At 35.9% G+C, this 20,880-nt stretch overlaps 1 protein-coding gene across 6 annotated transcripts in view; it reads left to right on the forward strand.

The window, feature by feature from the left end:
- VPS54 (VPS54 subunit of GARP complex) overlaps positions 1 to 20,880 on the forward strand; it is a 97,718-nt gene that overhangs the window by 14,492 nt on the left and 62,346 nt on the right. For 4 of the 6 annotated variants that reach the window (XM_059079592.2, XM_067007516.1, XM_067007517.1 and 1 more), the window contains exons 2-3: positions 10,502 to 10,657; positions 12,002 to 12,243. In XM_059079592.2, coding sequence (XP_058935575.1) covers positions 10,522 to 10,657; positions 12,002 to 12,243 — 378 coding nt within the window. In that variant the 5' untranslated portion in view covers positions 10,502 to 10,521. Of the gene's footprint in view, positions 1 to 10,501; positions 10,658 to 12,001; positions 12,244 to 20,880 lie in introns of those variants that run through there. The other 2 variants (XM_059079593.2, XM_059079596.2) reach the window with 2 other exon arrangements.

The raw sequence follows: 20,880 nt of genomic DNA on the forward strand, positions 1-20,880 counted from the left end.
TCATCTGTGCTGGGCATGGTATAGGAAGATGAATGAAACAAATATAATTTTATGATGTAGAGAGAGAGTCAGGAAATAAGCAGGTAAATAAATAGTTATAATTTGAGAAAGTACTATAAAGTACATAAACCATAATGCTACTAGTAGAGAATAACAGGGATATGTGTGTTGGATGAGGGATAGATTAAGGGGAAGATGTACTTAGATTCTGTGGTCAGGAAAAGCCTATTATATAACCACCATTAACATTTTGTCATATACCTTTTCATACATTATATATATAGCTATATAAAGTTTTTATATCAAAATGAGATTGTATTATATATTCTGTTTTGTAATCTCATAATTGAGTCTTTTGAAACAATAGCCATTGTGTGTTAATTTCCTTACCTATTTCACTCCAACCTCTGCATTCTGCTTCCACCCCTTGTATTGGACTTGATATTGCTTCCCAATGTGATGTGGTCACTTCCTAATTTGCAAATCTAAAGGATGTTTTTTCCTTAGTGTTTTATTTGCCAATTCTGAGCTGATTTTTCTTCCCTGGTTTTTCTCCCACCTTCTTGGATGTTCCTTCTCGTCTTTATCACAAGCTTTTCTTTATATCTTTCTTTACTTCTTTCTTCAGAAATGTTGGAGTCCTCCTAGGTTCTATACTTGGCCCTTCTCACTAATACTCTCTAGAGTGATCTATTCAACACTTGTGTCTTAAGTCTATAATGACTCACCACAGTCTTGTGGATTAAGTCTAAACTCCTTTGTAAGTTTCCACCCAGTTTAAGGAATATTCATTTTTTATCTAAAGAAAAAAGAAATGAACCTTTACTAATATTTATTGTGAGGATTGATACCAGCATCTTCAATCAGTCTGTATGTTTATTTATCAGATAGTTAAATTACAGATAAGTGAGTAAGCTCAAGGGATTAAGAGTGGTATCCTTCACTTAGTTCATCCTTGTCATGTAATAGCCTTACATGAATAGTTAATTGGGTTTACAAATTATACTATCTAGTTTTAACTAAACCAACTCTTATAAAATGTTTAATTAACCTAAAATGATTTCTGAAGAGAAATCACATCTTGGATGAATACTAACAATGGAACCACAAATAAAGCACGGAGTTGGATTCTCCTACTCTTAGTACAACCTCTTCCATACATAAAAGTACTCAAAATAGCCGTCAAACTTAAGACTATATTATGTATGTTTTGTGTTTTTTTTAATAAGAAAAAGGATTCCAAATTTGCTGATCTTTTCAGAAATGGCATGTGACTGACAGTAATATTTAACCAAACAGATAGTGAAACACACAGACACAAAACACAGACAGACAGACACACATTAAATCTGTTTCCACAGGGTGTTTTTGTTTGTTTTTATTTTTAAATAATGAATAAGAAAATGCATAATAGTAGTTGATCTTCTAGAAATACTCAAGCTGTGGTAAATCTGTTTTGAAAACAGATGTTTGGAAATATTCCATCATTATGTTATTTTGTTAAAGGAGGAACTCTTTAAAAACCCAGACTGGAGTTTTCTACCCTGTTTTAAAAATCTCAAAATAGAGAGTTTAGGAAGTGTGATCAGTGATTTCTTCCATTTGGTTCTACATATATTTGTGAGTATCTTTTAAAATTTTCTATAATAGGCATTAAAAGCCAGGTATAAAAATAAATTGAACTTAGAGCCAAACATTTGAATCACCATTTCATAAAGTTTAATAAATCAAGTGAAATCACATTGCTATTGATTAAAAATAGAGTAAAAAGGTACTTTTTGCCATTAATTAATAAACTATTTTAAAAGTCTTTTCTCTCTATCTTTAAAAAAGTTCCATTTAGCACAATTTTATATTACCTGCATTAATACAGTTGTACCCTATATAATTTGTAAATGATGATTGCTTAAAATATTTTTAACTATTGAGATACAGGATCAAAAAAGTTTGTAAATTGCTTATATAGATCATAAGTATTCCAACTTCAAAGGAAAGCTAGTTTTTGAGGGTTATAGTCATTAGAAAGATTCATAGTAGAGGTAGGTATAAGGCTAAAACTGAACTTTTGCAGTTTAATAATAGCATCATTCCTGATTAATAAAGTGTCATAGTTAATCTTATGTGTCAACTTGGCTAGACTAAGGGATGCCCACTATTGATGGTAAAACATTATTTCTAAGAGTGTCTTTGAGGGTGTTTCTGGATGAAATTAGCATTTAATTCAGTAGACTTGAGTAAAGAGATCTGCCCTTGCCAGTGTGAGCAGACATCATCATCATCTAATCCTTTGAAGACCTGAATAAAACAGAAAAAGCAAAGGAAGGTTTAATTTGTTCTCCCCTCTTGAGCTGGGACATTAGAATTATCTGGCCCTCATACATCAGAGCTCTTGGTTCTAGGTCTTTGGACTCCGGGTCTTAATACCAGCAGCCGCCTGTATTTCAGGCCTTTGGCCTCGGACTGAATTATACCATTGGCTTTCCTGGTTCTCCAGCTTGCAGAAGGCAGATTGTGGGACTTCTTGGCCTCCACAACTGGGTGGTGAGCCAATTCCTTGAATAACTCTCTTATAAATATCCTGTTGGGTCTGTTTCTCTGGAGAACCCTGACTAATAAATATAAAGTAATAAGTTTTCATAGGAAAACATTTGGAAAATTCCAAAAAAGCACAAATAAAAATTTCTTATAATTTTGTCATTTGGCGGTAATCATTGTTAATATTGTGGTATATGTCCGTACAATTTTTTTTTGAAATATGTATGCTTATTTTAAATTAGAAAATTGGGATCATACTGACATACTACTTTGAAAACCGTTTCCACTTAACAATATGTGTTAAACATTTTTGTTATTAAATATTTTGCAATCGTATTTCAAAAAATTTTTAATTGTAAAAAATATGTATAACATGATATTTATCATCTTAACCCTTTTTTTTTTGTTTGTTTGTTTTTTGCCGCTGTACGCGGGCCTCTCACTGCTGTGGCCTCTCCCGTTGCGGAGCCCAGGCTCCGGACGCACAGGCTCAGCGGCCGTGGCTCACGGGCTCAGCCGCTTCGCGGCATGTGGGATCTTCCCGGACCGGGGCACGAACCCGTATCCCCTGCGTCCGCAGGCAGACTCTCAACCACTGCACCACCAGGGAAGCCCCATCTTAACCATTTTTAAGTATGCAGTTAAGTAGTGTTAAGTGTATTCACGTTGTTGTGTAGCCAATCTCCAGAACTTTTTCATCTTGCAAAACTGAAACATTATAATCCATTAAACAACTCCCTGTTTTCCCTCCCCTGGCCCCTGACAACCACATTCTACTTTCTGTCTCTTTCTGTGAATTTCACTGCTTATGTACCTCATGTAAGTGGAATCATACAGTATTTGTATTTTTGTGATTGACTTATTTCACTTAGCATAACGTTGTCAAGGTTCATCCATGCTATAGTAAATGTCAGAATTTCCTTCTTTTTTTAAGGCTGAATATAATACTCCATTGTGCATATATACCACATTTGTTTATCCATTCATACGTTAGTGAACACTTGGGTTGCTTCTGCCTCTTGGCTATTATGAATAATGTTGCTATTACATGGATGTACAAATGACTCCTCAAGACCCTGCTTTCGGTTCTTTCGGGTATATACACAGAAGTGGAATTGCTGCATCGTATGGTAGTTCTAGTTTTACTTTTTTGATGAGTTGCCATGTTGTTTTCTGAAATGGCTGCACCATTTTACTTCCCACCAACAGTGCATAAGGCTTCTAGTACCTCCACATCCTTGCCAACACTTTTTGTTGTTGTTGATGATGTTTGGTTGGTTGGTTTTTGTTTTTTTTGGATAGTAACCATCCTAGTGGATGTGAAGTCTGCAATCCTATTTTAATGACAGTGTAATCCATTGGCTATACTATAGCTTATTAAATAACCAAGTCCTTATTTAGGAGTTTCAGCTTTTTCACTCTTAAAAATAATGCTGAGGTTATTTTTGTTCATATTTTGGAGTGTTTGTATGTTTGTTTTCTTAATATATGTAATCTAGAAATGAAATTTGAAATGACCTTTGAAGGAAGAAGAGGCATTGGATAGGTAGAAGGATGGTATGAATATTCTAGGAAGGACACAGCCTTAACAAAAACAAGGAAGCCTTGATAGTGTGATAGATTAGAGGGACAATTAGACCACCCTATCCAGAATAGAGATTATCCATGGGTAATAGGAAATCAGGCTAGAAAGGAAGGTAAACATCAGATTGTGGAAATCCTTGAGTACCAGCTTGTAAAACTTGGCACTTCTTTGGAAAGTAATGAATAACTTTCCAAATGAAAGCAAAGGTTTTTGAGCTGAAGTATGACAGAATGAAAACATTCTAGAAGATTAATCCTAAAGCAATGTGCAGACTGGTCTATACTGAAAGCAGAGAGACCAGTTAGAGGACCACAGTATGATAGAAGGTCGATAGAGGGCAGGCAAGTTTAGGTTTTATAAAGTAGGGTATATTATAAAGTAGGGTATCACTTCTGAAGAATAGAAGGGAAGTAAAATGATTAGTTCATATATCTGTGTTAACCACTTTGGTAGAGGGGGAAAAAAAGACTTTTGCTATTACTTTACCTGTAATAGGCAATTTCATAGATAGTTCAGAGGTGGCTGTAAATGATTTTATAACATCATTGTTCTCTGTAAGCAGCTAATACTATAGTGTAGAAGCAAGGGAAGAGATTTTTACACAGTATCTGGGTAATGCTGTGGTAAATGTTTGTCCGTCTCAGCTGCATTCTCATTCAGCTTCTAAGGAATTCATTTCTATATATGGTATTATTCTTCTGCAGCATTAAAACTTGATTGAAATTTATTGATTTTCTTTCCTCCATATTTGAAGTTGTACAAGAATGCCATCTTCAGGCAGATTAATAGTTACAAATTTAATGTTTTTCCTTCTCTCTGATATTTATATTTTGCATTATTTATCTATTTAATGTTTGAAAAATATAGTTTCTTTCCCCCAACTTTTTATTGTGAAGACTACAAAACATACAGAAAAGTGAAAGAATAGAACATCTTAGAGTCATATGTACTTGACGTAGATAAACCATTTTTAACATTTTGCCGTATTTGTTTATCTGTGTGTAGTTTTTGCTGAATCATTTGAAAGTAAGTTGTAGGTGGCATCATGTTTCATTCCTGAATACTTTATTGTTCATGTCCTGAGTATAAGGACATTTTCCCATTATCTCAATACCATCAATCCACTTAAGAAAATGAATAATTCCAAAATCTCATATAACATCCAATCCATATTCAGAATTTCCCAATTGTTCCAAGAGTGTATTAGAGGCATTTTTTTCTTTTTTAACCAACATCTCAGGCGGCTTGCATATTGCCTTTAGTTGTTGTCTCTTTATTTTAATATAGAATAGTTCCCCAGCTTTTAAAAATGACACTCATCAAGTGTCCAGGCCAGTTTTCTTGTAGAGTGTCTCATATTCTCAGTTTATTTGTTTCCCCATGTTTTTGTTTAAATCTCACTATCCTATTCCCCTCTGTTTTCTTAGACTGGAAGGTAGGTCTAGAGCAAAGGTACTTAACCTTCAGTTCACATACTCTATAGGGTCTGTGAACAGAATACAGGGAGTCCGAACTTTGGATGGGGAAAAAATTACATCTTTATTTTAATTCAGTGGTTCTCAACTGAGGTGATTTTTGTCCTCTTTCCTCTCTTCCCCTCCATAGGGTTGTTTGGCTTTGTCTGAAGACATTTTTGGTTATCACAACTGGGTGTGAGGCTGCTATTGGCATCAGGTGGATAGAGGCTAAGGATGTATCTAAGGATCCTACAGTGTACAGGGGGAGAATTATCTAGATCAGAATGTCAATGTCAGTGGTGCCATGGTTGAGCAGCCATACCTTAACTGAATTTTAGCATTTCCTTTAACTGTGAATGTAAGAAACCTTTCACAGGGGTATTAGCACTACCTGTAACTTTGTCACCAAGAGAAATTTCAAATGCTTTCATATCATATTAAATTTATCTCAAAATATTTATGCTCATTTATTGCTTAGAAATTAGGATAAATTTGCATAATCAAGAAGCAAAAATATTACTGTATTAAAATTTAAGAAGATAGTTTGACAGCTATATTTCAGTATAATTGTCCATTGTAATCTTATGTATTTTATGCATTATAAACATTATTCTGGCAAGGGTTCTGTAGACTTTACCAGACTGCCAAAGGAACCCACAGGACAAAAAGCTTAACCCTTGGTCTAGAGGCTTGATTAGATTGGGTTAAACATTTTTGGTAAGAATGCTTCATAGGCGATGATGTTTATTATTTCATATTGTTATTTCATGAATCACATAATATCAAGTTGTCTTATTATTCTGAATGATGCCAAGTTTGATGACTTAGTTAATTAAGGTGGTGACAGCCAGATCTTTCCATTTTAGAGATACATTTTCCCCTTTGCATTGCAAAGTAGTCTGTGAGGTAATACTTTGGCACTAGGTGAATTTTCTGTTTCTGAACAGCCTTTCACCTAATAGCTTTAGCATACATTGATGATTTTTGCCTAAATTGATTTTTACATTGGGGGTTACAAATGGTGATTTTCTATTTCAGTCATTTCTTCACATTTACTGGCATTCTTCTATAAATAAGAGATTTCCTTTCCCCTCTCCCACTCCACCCCCTTTTCCTCATCCCCCTCCCCCCAAGTAACACTATGGATTGATTATTTTGTATTTGTTCAATATGTTACACTCAGGGTTGTTTTTTTTTTGAGTGCTCAACTTGTCCTAAATGTGGTCTATGGGAGCCCCCTTAACTTGGTCCTCGGTCCTTTTGATAGATCCTACTGGTATTAGAGCATTTCCTTGCTTTCTGACACAAGTGTTCTCATGGTCAAATTGTTCTTTCTGTGCTTCACGTTTGGAGTCAACTATTTCTTTAAAGAACCATTGTTTCTTTGTGGGGAATGGTATTTAGAAACCAGGGTCTGAGCACTTGGTGTGCTCATTGCTTCTGGAGTGACAGTGCTTCTAGGCCTTTTAAATAGAAGCTCTTAACTAAACTTTTAGCATAAAAAGATATTTTGAGCTACAAGAAAGAAAATCAAATGTTTCTGATTTACACATCCTTGCAGTTTTTTTTGTTTGGAATGAATGAGTCTGTTTATTCCTTTCTTCATCAGCCCAGACCCATGCTTCTGTCTACTCACTCAAGGATTATTGGTAGTTGTCTAACTAATGTTTCTCTCTTCTGATCTGTTCTACATACTACCCATTTCATTCATCTATGGAATATTTATAATATATTTTCTGTGTGCCAGGAACTGTGTTAGGCATGTAGAATACACAGGAAAATGGAAACATCAAGAAGTTCACAGTCTAATAGGAAAGACCTATATGAAACCCAAAATTTCAGTATGATTGGTGCAAAAATAGAAATAAACAGCAACTAAGTGTAAGAAACCAAAGAAGACTTCAAGACAAAATATTTGAGTATGGTAATGATATAATTATGAGAAGATTACCAGGTGAAGAAGGGTGGATCTATTTATAGATTGTCATTATTGGTGACCACTGGTCAAATGCCCAATTTGTATCTAGATGGTAGTTACAAGTGGAAGTGTTAAAAATCGGGGGTTGCCTACATTTAGTGCCGAGAGCTTTCCTTTTTCCTGTATTCTGTTTTTTTGTTTTTTTTGTTTTTCTGGGTAGACAAACTATTCTTCACTTACACTAAAACTTTCTTATGAAAGATTATTTCTTTGCTGAAATTGTTTGGTTTAGAGGCCATGTAGATTTGCTTATTTGTTTATACATCCATGCTTTGTGAATAAATCTGCCATGTTTTATTACCAGTGATTGCACTTATCAAGTATCTGTGTCATACGTGTTATGTGGTTATTAATACAAAGTTTGGTTCTTACTGTGGGGAGATCATCTTAATAAACACAGGATGGTGAGAGGATCTGAGAGTCAGATGGATAGAAATTGGGGCTCACCCATGTAGGCAGTACCCTAATTGTACATAATCCCTTTATAGCTAGAGATTGTACCTCTTTTCATAAGAATTAGGAGGGGTGTAGGAAAAAATAACAGAAAACTTGTGCATGTTTCCTAATTCAGGATCTTTAAGGAGTAAATAAGCCATTTTTATTTCCCCACCCAGATATAGAAGTAACTTATAGGAGTCTAGAAATGTTTTTCCACAAGTCCCCATGTCCCCAAGTATTTCTAGATTCCTAAGATGTCAATTAGGCTTTCTTTTTGCTGTTAAAACAACATGATGGTAAATAGAATACATTGAAATTGTAGTGTGCTATTGTTGGGATCAATGTTTAATTTATCTGACATCAAGCAATGGGTGTTCGACATAAACACATTTTCCATATATTTGTAGCCTACTTCTTTAAGTGTCAAAATGTGTTTATTTTAGCCATTTTATTTGATGAAATTAACAAAAAAGTTAAACAGACCTAATGTCACATGTAAAATTGTCTTTACCAAGCACTGAATGTACAGGCTTCTGTGTTATCAATGTTTCCTATCCTTAGGAAACATTCTTAAATGTTTCTTCTTCTTAAATATGCAAATGCTTTTATACAGAAACACCTGTACACTTAATATATATGGATATAAAGGCAATGGGCAAGTGATGGCTTTCAGACCAATACCCTGATTAATTTTCCTGGATATTTTCATCGTAGTACTCTTTTCCCCAAACCTCTACTGGCTCCTGTAGTTTGACCATACTGTCTTTGTGTGTGTGTGTGTGTGTGTGTGTGTGTGTGTGTGTGTATAAATATGATTTTTTTGTCAGCATTTTTGTCAGCAAACATTTCACTCCAGCCAAGTCAGTTTCCGCATAGTCTTATGATTATTCCATGTCCCTTAACCTTTGTTCATGCTGTTTTTTGCTTTTTGTTCCAGAACTTTGAGGAAGTTATTTATCTTTGTTCTTTTCTTAGCAGCTTGTTTCTTATGGTCTCAGTGAATGGTGTAATTGGATGTGTTTCCTTTGTGTTAGAAGGACTGAGACAGGTATACAAGAAGTCTGGGAAATGTAATTTTTAGTTTTCCATCAAACTGTAGAGGAGTTAGAGGGGATGACTTTTTTGTCACCAGTCCTAGCCTTATATCTCTCCTTTTATTTCTTACTCTTACTTTTCTATTCACCAGGTTTCCTAAATTGGCTTTTTAAAAAACTTGTTAAACCACATGTATCTTTGTAACCACCTAATCCTTTTGGGCCTTGTTATACTTATCTCTAGTATCAGGGAACGCAGACTAGGTGATCTAAGTTCCTTTTCAGCTATAAGCTTCTGTTTATGTTCATTTATTTATTCCTTCATTAAAAAGTATTTATTGGGCTTCCCTGGTGGCGCAGTGGTTGAGGGTCCGCCTGCCGATGCGGGGGACACGGGTTCGTGCCCCAGTCCGGGATGATCCCACATGCCGCGGAGCGGCTGGGCCGGTGAGCCATGGCCACTGAGCCGGCGCCTCCAGAGCCTGTGCTCCGCAACAGGAGAGGCCACAACAGTGAGAGGCCCGCGTACCGCAAAAAAAAAAAAAAAAAAAAGTATTTATTGAATGTCTGCTGTTTGGTTGATATGATCAGCAATATGAGTTTCTACCCTCCGATAGTAAAATAATACATGTTCTTCATTATCCAGGTTAAGTACTGCTTCATTTGTGAAGTGTTAGTTGACATTGTAGCCTTTATTATGTTGTCTTGGCCCCACAAATTCTTTTCTTACTTGTTAAAAAGTGTAGATATAGATTAACTTGTGTTTTGTTTAGGGTTTTGATTTTTTTGATTACCTAATGTAATTGCAAGTACCTTGAAGAATGATACTTCTTTTATAAACATTTAATATAGTGACAGTCACATAGTAATTGTAAACATAATGATAACCAGTGTTCATTTATGAACACTAACTTTGAGGCAGGCATTGTTTTAAATGCTTTACATATATCCATTCCTTTAATTCTTACAAAATATTTATGAGATGGGATCTTTTTTCATCTCCATTTTTACATATGAAGTAAAACACACAAAGATTAAGTACATTTCCTCAAGGTTATATTGCTGGTAAGTGAAGCTGGGGTATGAGCCCAGACAGTCAGATTTCAAAAACCCATGCACTTAACCCATTTTGCTATAATGTATAATTATTATATACTTGCTGAATGAATGGAATGTTTTCATTTTTAATATATATTGGTTACAGTTTTGGTATCTATTTTCACTTTGGATAAAAGACTAAATAAGGATATTTCACTTTGAGGCGAATACTTTTCAAACAAGGACAAATAACTTTCTTAGCAAACTAAATATAGTGAATGACTCCCACAATTAATAGTGAATTATGTACTTAAACCTTGAGGGATTTTAAATAATATGTCTGTTTTTGAAAGAAAATTTGTGACATGCATAGTACTTACAGATGAGTTTTGATTTGTATTAAGTGTCTTGATGATTATTTGTTGCTCATTTTCAGTTGAGTGGTGATTTTATGCAATGGCTTCAAGCCACAGTTCTTCACCAGTGCCTCAAGGAAGCAGCAGTGATGTTTTCTTTAAAAAAGAGGTAGACCCAACAAAACACATTCGACCTGTGCAGTCACTGCCAGATGTGTGTCCCAAGGAACCCACAGGTAATGCCTTTTTTTGTTGTTTTTTGAGGAATTTTATTGAGGATTTGTTTTATCTTTAAGTGAAGTCAGATATCATATACTTAAAAGAGTAAATTTTACGATGTGAAAACTAAAGACATAATTTGGAAATAAGTTGATTAAGAAATTGGAATATAGTTCTTTTCATACATTTCCATAAACGAAGTCACTGATATAAACTGAAAGAAAAGTTTTGAAAATGAGGGTACAGATTGAAAGCTCTTCAGTTAAACGTAGTACAGTCAGTCCTCATTATTTGCCGATTCTATATTTGCAAATTTGCTTAATTCCTAAAATTTAGTTGTAACCCCCAATACTTGTGGCACATTTGTGGTTATTTGTAGACAAGCACAGGGGAGTGAAAAATTTGAATCGCCTGATACGCACGTTCCCACCTGAGGTTGAACAAAGCAACACTTTGCCTTCTTTCAGCTTTCATGCTGTAAACACATGTCCCTTTTGTGGTCTATTTAGTGCCACATTTTTTTGTATTTTTGTTGATGATTTTGCTGTTCAAAATGGTTTCCAAATGTTGTACTGAAGTGCTTTCCAGTGTTTCTAAGCACAGGAAGGCTATATTGTGTCTTAAGAGGAAAATACATATGTTGCATAAGCTTCATTCAGGTGTGAGTTATAGTGGTGTTAGCCATGAGTTCAAAATTAATGAATGAACAATATATACTAAATAAGGTATCTTTAAACAGAAACACACACAAAACAAGATTATATATTGATTGGATGATGAAAGTTGCAGAGATTTGCAGGAACGTAACCCTGTATTTCCCATAGGAGCAAAGGTTCAGTATTTGCTTATTAAATGTTCCAGTGACTTTATAGAACAAAACTGTGAATGACGAGAACCGACTGTATATTTTTCTCTCCTCTATGGTTAATGTCACAGCAGCATTTTGGTTATCTAATTATAAGCTGAAAAAAGGATATTGGAACCAGGTGTGTCTGCCATAAAACAATAGAAAAAAGGCCTACCTGTGGAAAAAACCTGGAATATTAAAGGATAGAAGACATACAATAGAAGGTAGAAGAGTTTTGATGTTGAAAAAAGATAAATTGTACATTAAGGAAAGAAATTAATGAAAGACTTTCTTCCCCCCACCCTTCAACTACAACCCTCAAATTCTGCATATCCTTTATCTTGTACATGTTTTTCCTCCCCTTGGCAGTTGATGCTGAAAGCTGAAGGTTAAAGCGTTTGCTACAGAAGGGAGAGTTTAGTTGCTTTGTATAATCTAAGCATTTTTATTTTTCTAGAATGTGCTTTCAAACATAAAACTTACTTTACAGAGTTCTCTTGTTTACTTTTTGCAGGTGATTCAAATAGTTTATGTGTTGCCCCATCTCTAGTTACAGATCAACATAGATGGACTATATATCATTCCAAAGTAAATCTCCCAGCAGCATTAAATGATCCTAGATTAGCAAAAAGAGAATCTGACTTCTTCACAAAAACATGGGGATTGGACTTTGTGGACACTGAAGTCATACCTTCATTCTACCTCCCACAGATCAGCAAGGAACATTTTACAGTATATCAACAGGAAATCTCTCAGGTAATATCTGACCTTGAAATTAGTTATAGTCAGGTTAAAAGTAAAAGAAATATTTCTAGTTTGATTTATTATAGATTTCTGACCAGTAATCTTTGATGAGCCTATGGCATTCTTTTCATATACATTCTATTGTCCTGGGTTTTATTTAATTATTTGCTTAGATATATATAAATATATTTCTCTTACAGTAGTGATTTTTCAGAATTATACATTCCTAATAGTTCTAAGAATCAATGTGAAACTCACCAATAAGAAACAAACAACCCAATTAAAAATTGGGCACAGGACTTGCATAGACATTTCTCTGAAGAAGATATACAAATGACCAATAAGCACATGAAAAGATGATCAATGTTACTAATGTTTCATTTTTTATTTTGTAATTACAAAAAAAGTTAAGTAGTTAATGTACAATAGTATGTTAGTTTCAGGTGTACTATATAATGATTTGACATTTGCATATGTTATGAAATGATCACCACAGTAAGTCAAGTAATTGTCTGTCCCCATACAAAATTATTACAATATTATTGACAATATTCCTTATGCTGTATATTACATCCCCATGACTTACTTATATTATAACTGGAGGCTTCTGCCTCTTAATCCCCTTTATATATTTTGTCAACCCCCCAACTCCCCTCCTCTTTGACAACCATTTGTTTATTCTCTGTATCTGTGAGTCTGTTTTCCTTTTGCTTTGTTTGTTTTGTTTTATAGATTCCACATGTTAAGTTGGAGCATACAGTATTTGTCTTTGTCTGACTTATTTCACTTAGCATAATACCTTCTAGATCCATCGATGTTGCAGATAGCAAGATTTCATTTTTTTTTAATGGCTGAGTCATATTCCATTGTGTATATATACCACATCTTATTTAGGCATTCATCTATTGATGGACATTTAGGTTGCTTCCTTATCTTGGCTGTTGTAAATAATGCTGCAGTGAATATTGGTGTGCATATATCTTTTAGAATTAGTGTTTTTGTTTTCTTCAGGTAAATACCTAGAAGTGGAATTGCTGGATTCTATGGCAGTTCTATTTTTACTTTTTTGAGGAACCTCCATACTGTTTTCCATAGTGGCTGTACCAATTTATCTCAGCAACAGTTCACCAGGGTTCCCTTTTCTCCACATTCTGACCAAGACTTTTAATTTGCTATTTGTTGTCTTTTTAGTAGCAGTCATTCTGACAAGTGTGAGGTGGTATCTCAACTGTGATTTTAATTTGCATTTCCCTGATAATTAGTGATCATCTTTTCATGTGTCTGTTGACCATCTGTAAGTCTTCTTTGGAAAAATTTCTATTCAGGTCCTCTGCCCATTTTTGAATTGAGTTGTTTGATTTTTTGATGTTGAGTTGTATGAGTTCTTTGTGTATTTTGGATATTAACCCTTTATTGGTTATATTATTTGCAAATATCTTTTCCTATTTAGTAGGCTGCCTTTTGGTTTTATTGATAGTTTCTTTGCTGTGCAAAAGCTTTCTAGTTTGATGTAATCCCATTTGTTTATTTTTGCTTTTGTTTCCCTTTCCTGAGGAGACAGATCCAAAAAAAAAAAAATTTGCTAAGATCAATGTCAAAGAGGTTACTGCCTATATTTCTTCTAGGAGTTTTATGGCCTCAGGTCTTACATTTAAGACTCTAATCCATTTTGAGTTTATTTTTGTATATGGTATGAGAAAATAGTCCAGTTAGATTCTTTTGCATGTAGTTGTCCATTTTTCCCAGCACCACTTATTGAAGGAGCTCTTTTCCCTATTGTATATTTTTGCCTCCTTTGTCATAGATTATTTGACCATGTAAGCATGGGTTTATTTCTGGGCTCTCTATTCTGTTTCATTGATCTATGTGTCTGTTTTTCTGACAGTACCATTTCTGTTTTGATTACTGTTGTTTTATAGTATAGTTTGCAATCAGGGAGCATGATACTTCCAGCTTTGTTTTTCTTTCTCAAGATTGTTTTGGCTATTTGGGGTCTTCTGTGTTTCCATACAAATTTTAGAATTATTTGCTCTAGTTCTGTGAAAAATGCCATTGGTATTTTGATAGGGATGGCACTGAATTTGTAGATCACCTTGGGTAGTATGGTCACTTTAACTATTCTCCCAATCCATGAGTACAGTATATCTTTCCATTTGTTTGTGTCATCTTCAGTTTCTTTCATCAGTGCCTTATAGTTTCCCAAGTACAAGGCTTTTACCTCCTTGGCTAGATTTATTTCTAGGTATTTTATTCTTTTTGATGCAGTTGTAAATAGGATTGTTTTCTTCATTTCTCTTTCTGATGGTTCATTGTTAGTGTACAGAAACACAACAGACTTCTGTTTATTAATTTTGTATCCTGTAATTTTACTGAATCATTTACTAGTTCTGATAGTTTCTTGGTAGCTTCTTTAGGATATTCTATATATAGTATCATGTATTCTGCCAATAGTGACAGTTTTACTTTTTCTTTTCCAGTTTGGATTTCTTTTATTTCTATTTCTTGTCTGATTGCTGTGGCTAGGACTTCCAATATTATGTGGAATAAAAGTGGCGAGAATGGACATCCTTGTCTTGTTCCTGATCTTAAGGAAATGCTTTCAGCTTTTCACTGTTGAGTATGATGTTGGCTGTAGATTTGTCATATATGGCTTTATTATGTTGAGGTATTTTCTGATTATATCAACTTTGTTGATAGTTTTTCTCATAAATGTATGTTCAATTTTATCAAAGATTTTTCTGCATCTATTGAGATAATCATATGATTTTTATTCAATTTGTTAATGTGGTCTATCATATTGATTGATTTGCGGATGTTGATCCATCCTTGCACCCTTTGGTTAAATCCCACCTGATCATATTTTATGTTCCTTTTAATGTATTATTGACTTTGGTTTGTTAATATTTTGTTGAGGATTCATGCATCTATGTTCATCAGGAGTACTGGCCTGTAATTTTCTTTTTTGTCATGTCTTTGATTTTGATATCAAGGTAATGCTGGCTTTGTAGAATTAGTTTGGAAGCATTCCTTTTGGAGTAGTTTGAGAAGGATAGGTGTTAACTCTTCTTTAGATGTTTGACAGAATTCACCTTTGAAGCCATCTGGTCCTGGACTTTGTATGTTGAGAGTTTGTTTTTTTTTAATTACTGATTTGATTTCATTACTGGTAATCAGTCTTCATATTTTCTGTTTCCTCCTGTTTCAGTTTTGAGAGATTGTATGTTTCTAGGAATTTATCCATTTCTTCTGGGTTGTCCATTTTATTGGTGTATAATTGTTTGTAGTAATCTTTTATCCTTTGTATCTGTGGTGGTAGTTATAACTTCTCTTTCACTTCTGATTTTATTTATTTGGGTCCTCTTTTCCTTGATGAGTCTGGCTACAGGTTTATCAATTTTATTTATCTTTTGGAATAACCAGCTCTTAGTTTCATTGATCTTTTCAATTGTTTTTTAAGTCTCTGTTTTATTTATTTCCACTCTGATCTTTATTATTTCTTGCCTTCTACTAAGTTTGGGTTTTGCTTTTTCTTCTTTTTCTAGTTACTTTAGGTGGAAGTTTAGATTATTTATTTGAGATTTTTCTGTTTACTGAGGTAGGCTTGTATTGCTATAAACTTCCCTCTTAGAATTGCTTTTACTGCATCTCATAGATCTTGGATTGTTATGTTTATGTTTTTATTTGTTTCTAGGTATTTCTTAAATTTCTTCTTTCATTTCTTCAGTGACCCATTGGTTGTTTAGTAGCATGTTGTTTGGACTCCACCTGTTTGTGTTTTTGAATTTTTTCTTCTTGGAGTTGATTTCTAGTCACATAGTCTTGTGGTTGGAAAAGATGCTTGATATGATTTCAATCTTAAATTTATTGAGACTTAAAAAAAAATTATTTATTTAATTATTTTTGGCTGCATTGGGTCTTTGTTGCTGCTTGTGGGCTTTGTCTAGTTGTGATGAGTGGAGGCTACTCTTTGTTGCGGTGCAGTGGCTTCTCCTGCTGCTGAGCACGGGTTCTAGGCATGTGGGCTTCAGTACTTATGGCTCGTGGGCTCTAGAGTGCAGGCTCAGTAGTTGTGGCACACGGGCTTAGTTGCTCCACGGCATGTGGGAATCTTCCTGAGCCAGGGCTTGAACCCGTGTCCCCTGCATTGGCAGGCAGATTCTTAACCACTGTGCCACCAGGGTAGTCCCTCTTGAGACTTATTCTGTGGCCTAGCATATGATCTGTCCTGGAGAATGTTCCATGTGCATTTAAAAGAATGTGTATTTTGCAGCTTTTGGATGAAATGTTCTTTACATATCTGTTAGTTCCATCTGGTCTAATGTGACATTTAAGACCATTGATTGTCTATCTGAATGACCTATCCAACCATGTAAGTGGGGTGTTAAAGTCCCCTACTTTTATTGTATAACTTTCAGTTTTTCTCATTAATATTTGCTTTATGTATTTAGGTGCTCCTATGTTGGGTGCCTATGTATTTACAACTGTTATATCTTCTTCTTGGACTGATCTCTTGATCATTATGTAACGTCCTTCTTTGTCTCTTGTTACAGCCTTTGTGTTAAAGTCACTTTGTCTGATATAACCATTGCTACCCAGCTTTTTTTTTCTTTTTTTGTTATTTTGGTTTCCATTTGCATGGAAAACCTTTTTCCATCCCTCACTTTCAGTCTGCGTGTGGCTAGGTCTGAAGTGAGTTTCTTGTAGGCAACATATATATGGGTTTTGTTTTTATATCCATTCAGCCACTCTATGTCTTTGGATTGGAGGATTTAGTCCATTTACTTTTTTTTTTTTTGCGGTATGCGGGCCTCTCACTGTTGTGGCCTCTCCTGTTATGGAGCACAGGCTCCAGACGTGCAGGCTCAGTGGCCATGGCTTACGGGCCCAGGTGCTCCGTGGCATGTGGGATCTTCCCGGACCGGGGCATGAACCCATGTCCCCTGCATCGGCAGGTGGACTCTCAACCACTGCGCCACCAGGGAAGCCCTAGTCTATTTACTTTTAAAGTAATTATTGATAGGTATGTACTTATTGCCATTTTGTTAATCGTTTTCTGGTTGTTTTTGTAGTTTTTTTTTTTCCTCCTCTTCTTTTGCTCTCTTCCCTTTTGATTTGATGACTATCTTCAGTGTTATGTTTGTTTGGGTTTTTTTAGTTTTTGTTTTTGACGTGGACCATTTTTTTTTAAGTCATTATTGAACACTGCCTCTGTTCTATGCCTTGGCCCCTTGGCCACAGGCATGTGGGATCCTAGCCCCCTGATCAGGGATTGAACCTGCATTCCCCCCACCTCTTTGGAAGGTGAAGTCCCAACCACTGGACCACCAGGGAAGTCCCTAGTGTTATGTTTGGATTCCTTTCTCTTTTTTGTATGAGTATGTATTGTAGGTTTTTGGTTATCTTTGATTAGTTAGTGTGTGTGTATTTGTAGTTTTTGGTTACCATGAGTTTTAAATATCACACACACACACACACACACTGATTATTTTAAGTTTGAACATATTCTAACCACCCTACATTTTTACACCCCACCCTCACGTTTAATGCTTTTGACATCATATTTTACATATTGTTTTGTGTAACTCTTAACTATTTATTGTGGATATAGATGATTTTACTACTATTGTCTTTCAACCTTCCTGCAAGCTTTATAAGTGGTTGATCTACTACCTTTACTGTATATTTGCGTTTACCAGTGAGTTTTTTAATACTTTTCTTTTTTTAATTTAAATTTTTAATTGAAGTATAGTTGACTTACAATATTATGCCAATTTCTGCTTTCAACAAAGCAATTCAGTTACACATATGTGTGTGTTTGTGTATATATGTGTGTGTATATATACATTCTTTTAAAAATATTCTTTTCCGGGGCTTCCCTGGTGGCACAGTGGTTGAGAGTCCGCCTGCCGTTGCAGGGGACAGGGGTTCATGCCCTGATCTGGGAGGATCCCACGTGCCGCTGAGCAGCTGGGCCCGTGAGCCATGGCCGCTGAGCCTGCACGTCTGGAGCCTGTGCTCCGCAACGGGAGAGGCCACAACAGAGAGAGACCCGTGTACCACAAAAAAAAAAAAAAAAAAATATATATATATATATATATTCTTTTTCATTATGGTTTATCATAGGATATACTTTTCATATTTCTAGTTGTGGCCTTTTCTTTTCAACTTAGAGAAGTCCCTTTATTTCTTGTAAAGCCAGTTTAGTGGTGCGGGACTCTTAGCTTTTAGCTTTTGCTTGTCTGTTAAGCCCTTTATCTCTCCTTCAGGTTTGTGATAACCTTGCTGGGTTGCGTATTCTTGGCTGTAGGTTACTTCCTTTCATTATTTTGAGTGTATCCTGCCAATCCCTTCCGGCATGTAAAATTTCTGCTGAAAAGTCAGCTGATAGTCTTATGGGAGTTCCCTCATACATACTTAGTTGCTTTTCTCTTGCTGCTTTTACGATTCTGTATTTATAATCTTTTTTTTTTTTGCAATTTTCATTTTAATGTGTCTTGGTGTGGATCTCTTTGGGTCATCTTGTTTGGGACTCTCTGTGCTTCCTGGACCTGGATATATGTTTCTTTTCCCAGATTAGGGAAGTTTCCCGCTATTATTTTTTCAAACAAGTTGTCTGCCATTTTTTTCTCTCTCTTCTCCTTCTGGGACCCCTATAATGTGAATGTTAGTATGCTTAATGTTGTCCCAGAGGTCTCAAACTACTTTTTTTTATTCTTTTTTCTTTTTTCTGTTCAGCTTCTGTGATTCCCACTACTTCCTCTTTGAGACTGCTGAAGAGATCTGTATCATCTAATCTACTGTTGATTCCTTCTAGTTTCAGTTATTATATTCTTCAGCTCTGTTTGGTTCTTTATATTTTCTAACTCTTTGTTGAAATTTTCACAGTTTTCATTCATTCTCCTCCTGAGTTTGATGAGTATCTTTATTATTACCTTGACTTTTTAGTGGAGGTGATTGCTTATCTCCACTTGGTTTAGTTCTTTTTTTGAGGTTATGTCTTGTTCCTTTGTTTGGAACATATACCTCCCTCTTCTCATTTAGCCTAGTTCTCTGTGTTTATTTCTGTGTGTTAGGTCAGTTACATTTCCTGATCGTGGAGAAGTGGTCTTAAGTAGGATATGTCCTGTGGGGCACAACAACATGCTCCCCTCTGGTTACCAGAGCTATATCCTATAGGGGTAGCCCCTATGTGGGGCTGCATGTGCCCTTCTTTGTTGGGGGGCCAACTACTGTGGGCACACTGGTAGGCATGGCTGGCCTCCAGCCTGGTTGGCTTTGAGGCTGTGCCTCATGCAGTGGCCATGGGCCTTATGGAGGGTGAGGCTGGGTCCCCATGTGGCTATCTGTTCAGCCTCGGGTGGGTTCAGGGCTGGTGCTGGCCTGCTGGTGGGCAAGGCTGGGTTCCCAGTGCTAATAGACTAGAGGGAGGATTCCAAAATGGTGCTCATCAGCACTGGTGTTATTGCAGTGCAACAAGCTCCCAAAATGGCTGCTCCCATCATCTCTATTCCCTGGAGAGGTCCCAGTTGCCTCCTGCCTTTTTAAGAGGCTCTCCAACATTGTCCAGTGGGTCTGCCCCAAGCTCCTTTCAAACAACTGCCTCTGGCTCGGACTCAGAGCATGTGAGATTTTGCATGCACCCTTTAAGAGCAGAGACTCTGTTTCCTATAGCTCTCCAGGTCTCCTGAACATAAGGTCCCCTAGTTTGCAAAGTCACCCATGCTGGAGGCTCATCTTCCCAGCACAGGACCCTGGACTGGGGAGCCTGATGTGGGGCTCAGACCCCTTGCTCCTTGGGGAGGACCTCTATAATTGTGATTTTTCTCCCATTTGTGGGTCCCTGACCCAGGCGAGTGGGTCATACCTCTACCCCTCCTACCTGTCTTACTGTAGTTTCTTCTCTATGTCTTTAGTTGTGAAAAATCTTTTCTGCTATTCTTCAGGTTCTCATTGATAGTTGCTCTGTAATTAGTTATAATTTTGGTGTGTCTGTGGGAGGAGATGAGTTCAAGGTCTTCCTACTCCACTAACTTGGCCACCTCAACTAATGGTTTTAACTGGTAAATTTTATGTTGTGTATATTTCACCACAAAAAATGGACAAGGGATCTGAACAGGCATTTCACCAAAGAAAAGATACAGATGGCTAGTAAGCATATGAAAAATTACCCAACATCATATATCTATAGGGAATTGCAGATTAAAATGAGGTGCCACTACACGTCCTTTAGAATGACCAAAATCCAAAATGCTGTCAAGACCAAATGCTGGCAAAACCAAATGCTGGCAAGGATGTGGCTAATAGGAACTCTTATTCATTGTGCATAGGAATGCAGAATAGTACAGCCACTTTGGAAGACAGTCCTGTAGTTTCTGGTAGAACTGCTATCAGAATTGTGCAGGGCTAATACTATTAGCCCAGGGTTTTTTCCTTACCACACTCCACTTTTCCATATGTCCTGTGTATGGTATCTGAAAAGATAACAATGTTGTTAGTGGTCATCTAATCTGAACTCAGGGTGGGGTTTCTTTCTGTCTTTCCTTTTTTCTTTTTGGACTCAGAGGAAGTATTAACTACTAATCTGTCTTTCGATCTTGGGTTATATAGGTTTAAAATTTTCTTGCTTATTTTTAAAAAGTTATTTTCTTA

The sequence above is a fragment of the Kogia breviceps genome, chromosome 11 (assembly GCF_026419965.1).
Source record: "Kogia breviceps isolate mKogBre1 chromosome 11, mKogBre1 haplotype 1, whole genome shotgun sequence".
Taxonomy (NCBI): domain Eukaryota; kingdom Metazoa; phylum Chordata; class Mammalia; order Artiodactyla; family Physeteridae; genus Kogia; species Kogia breviceps.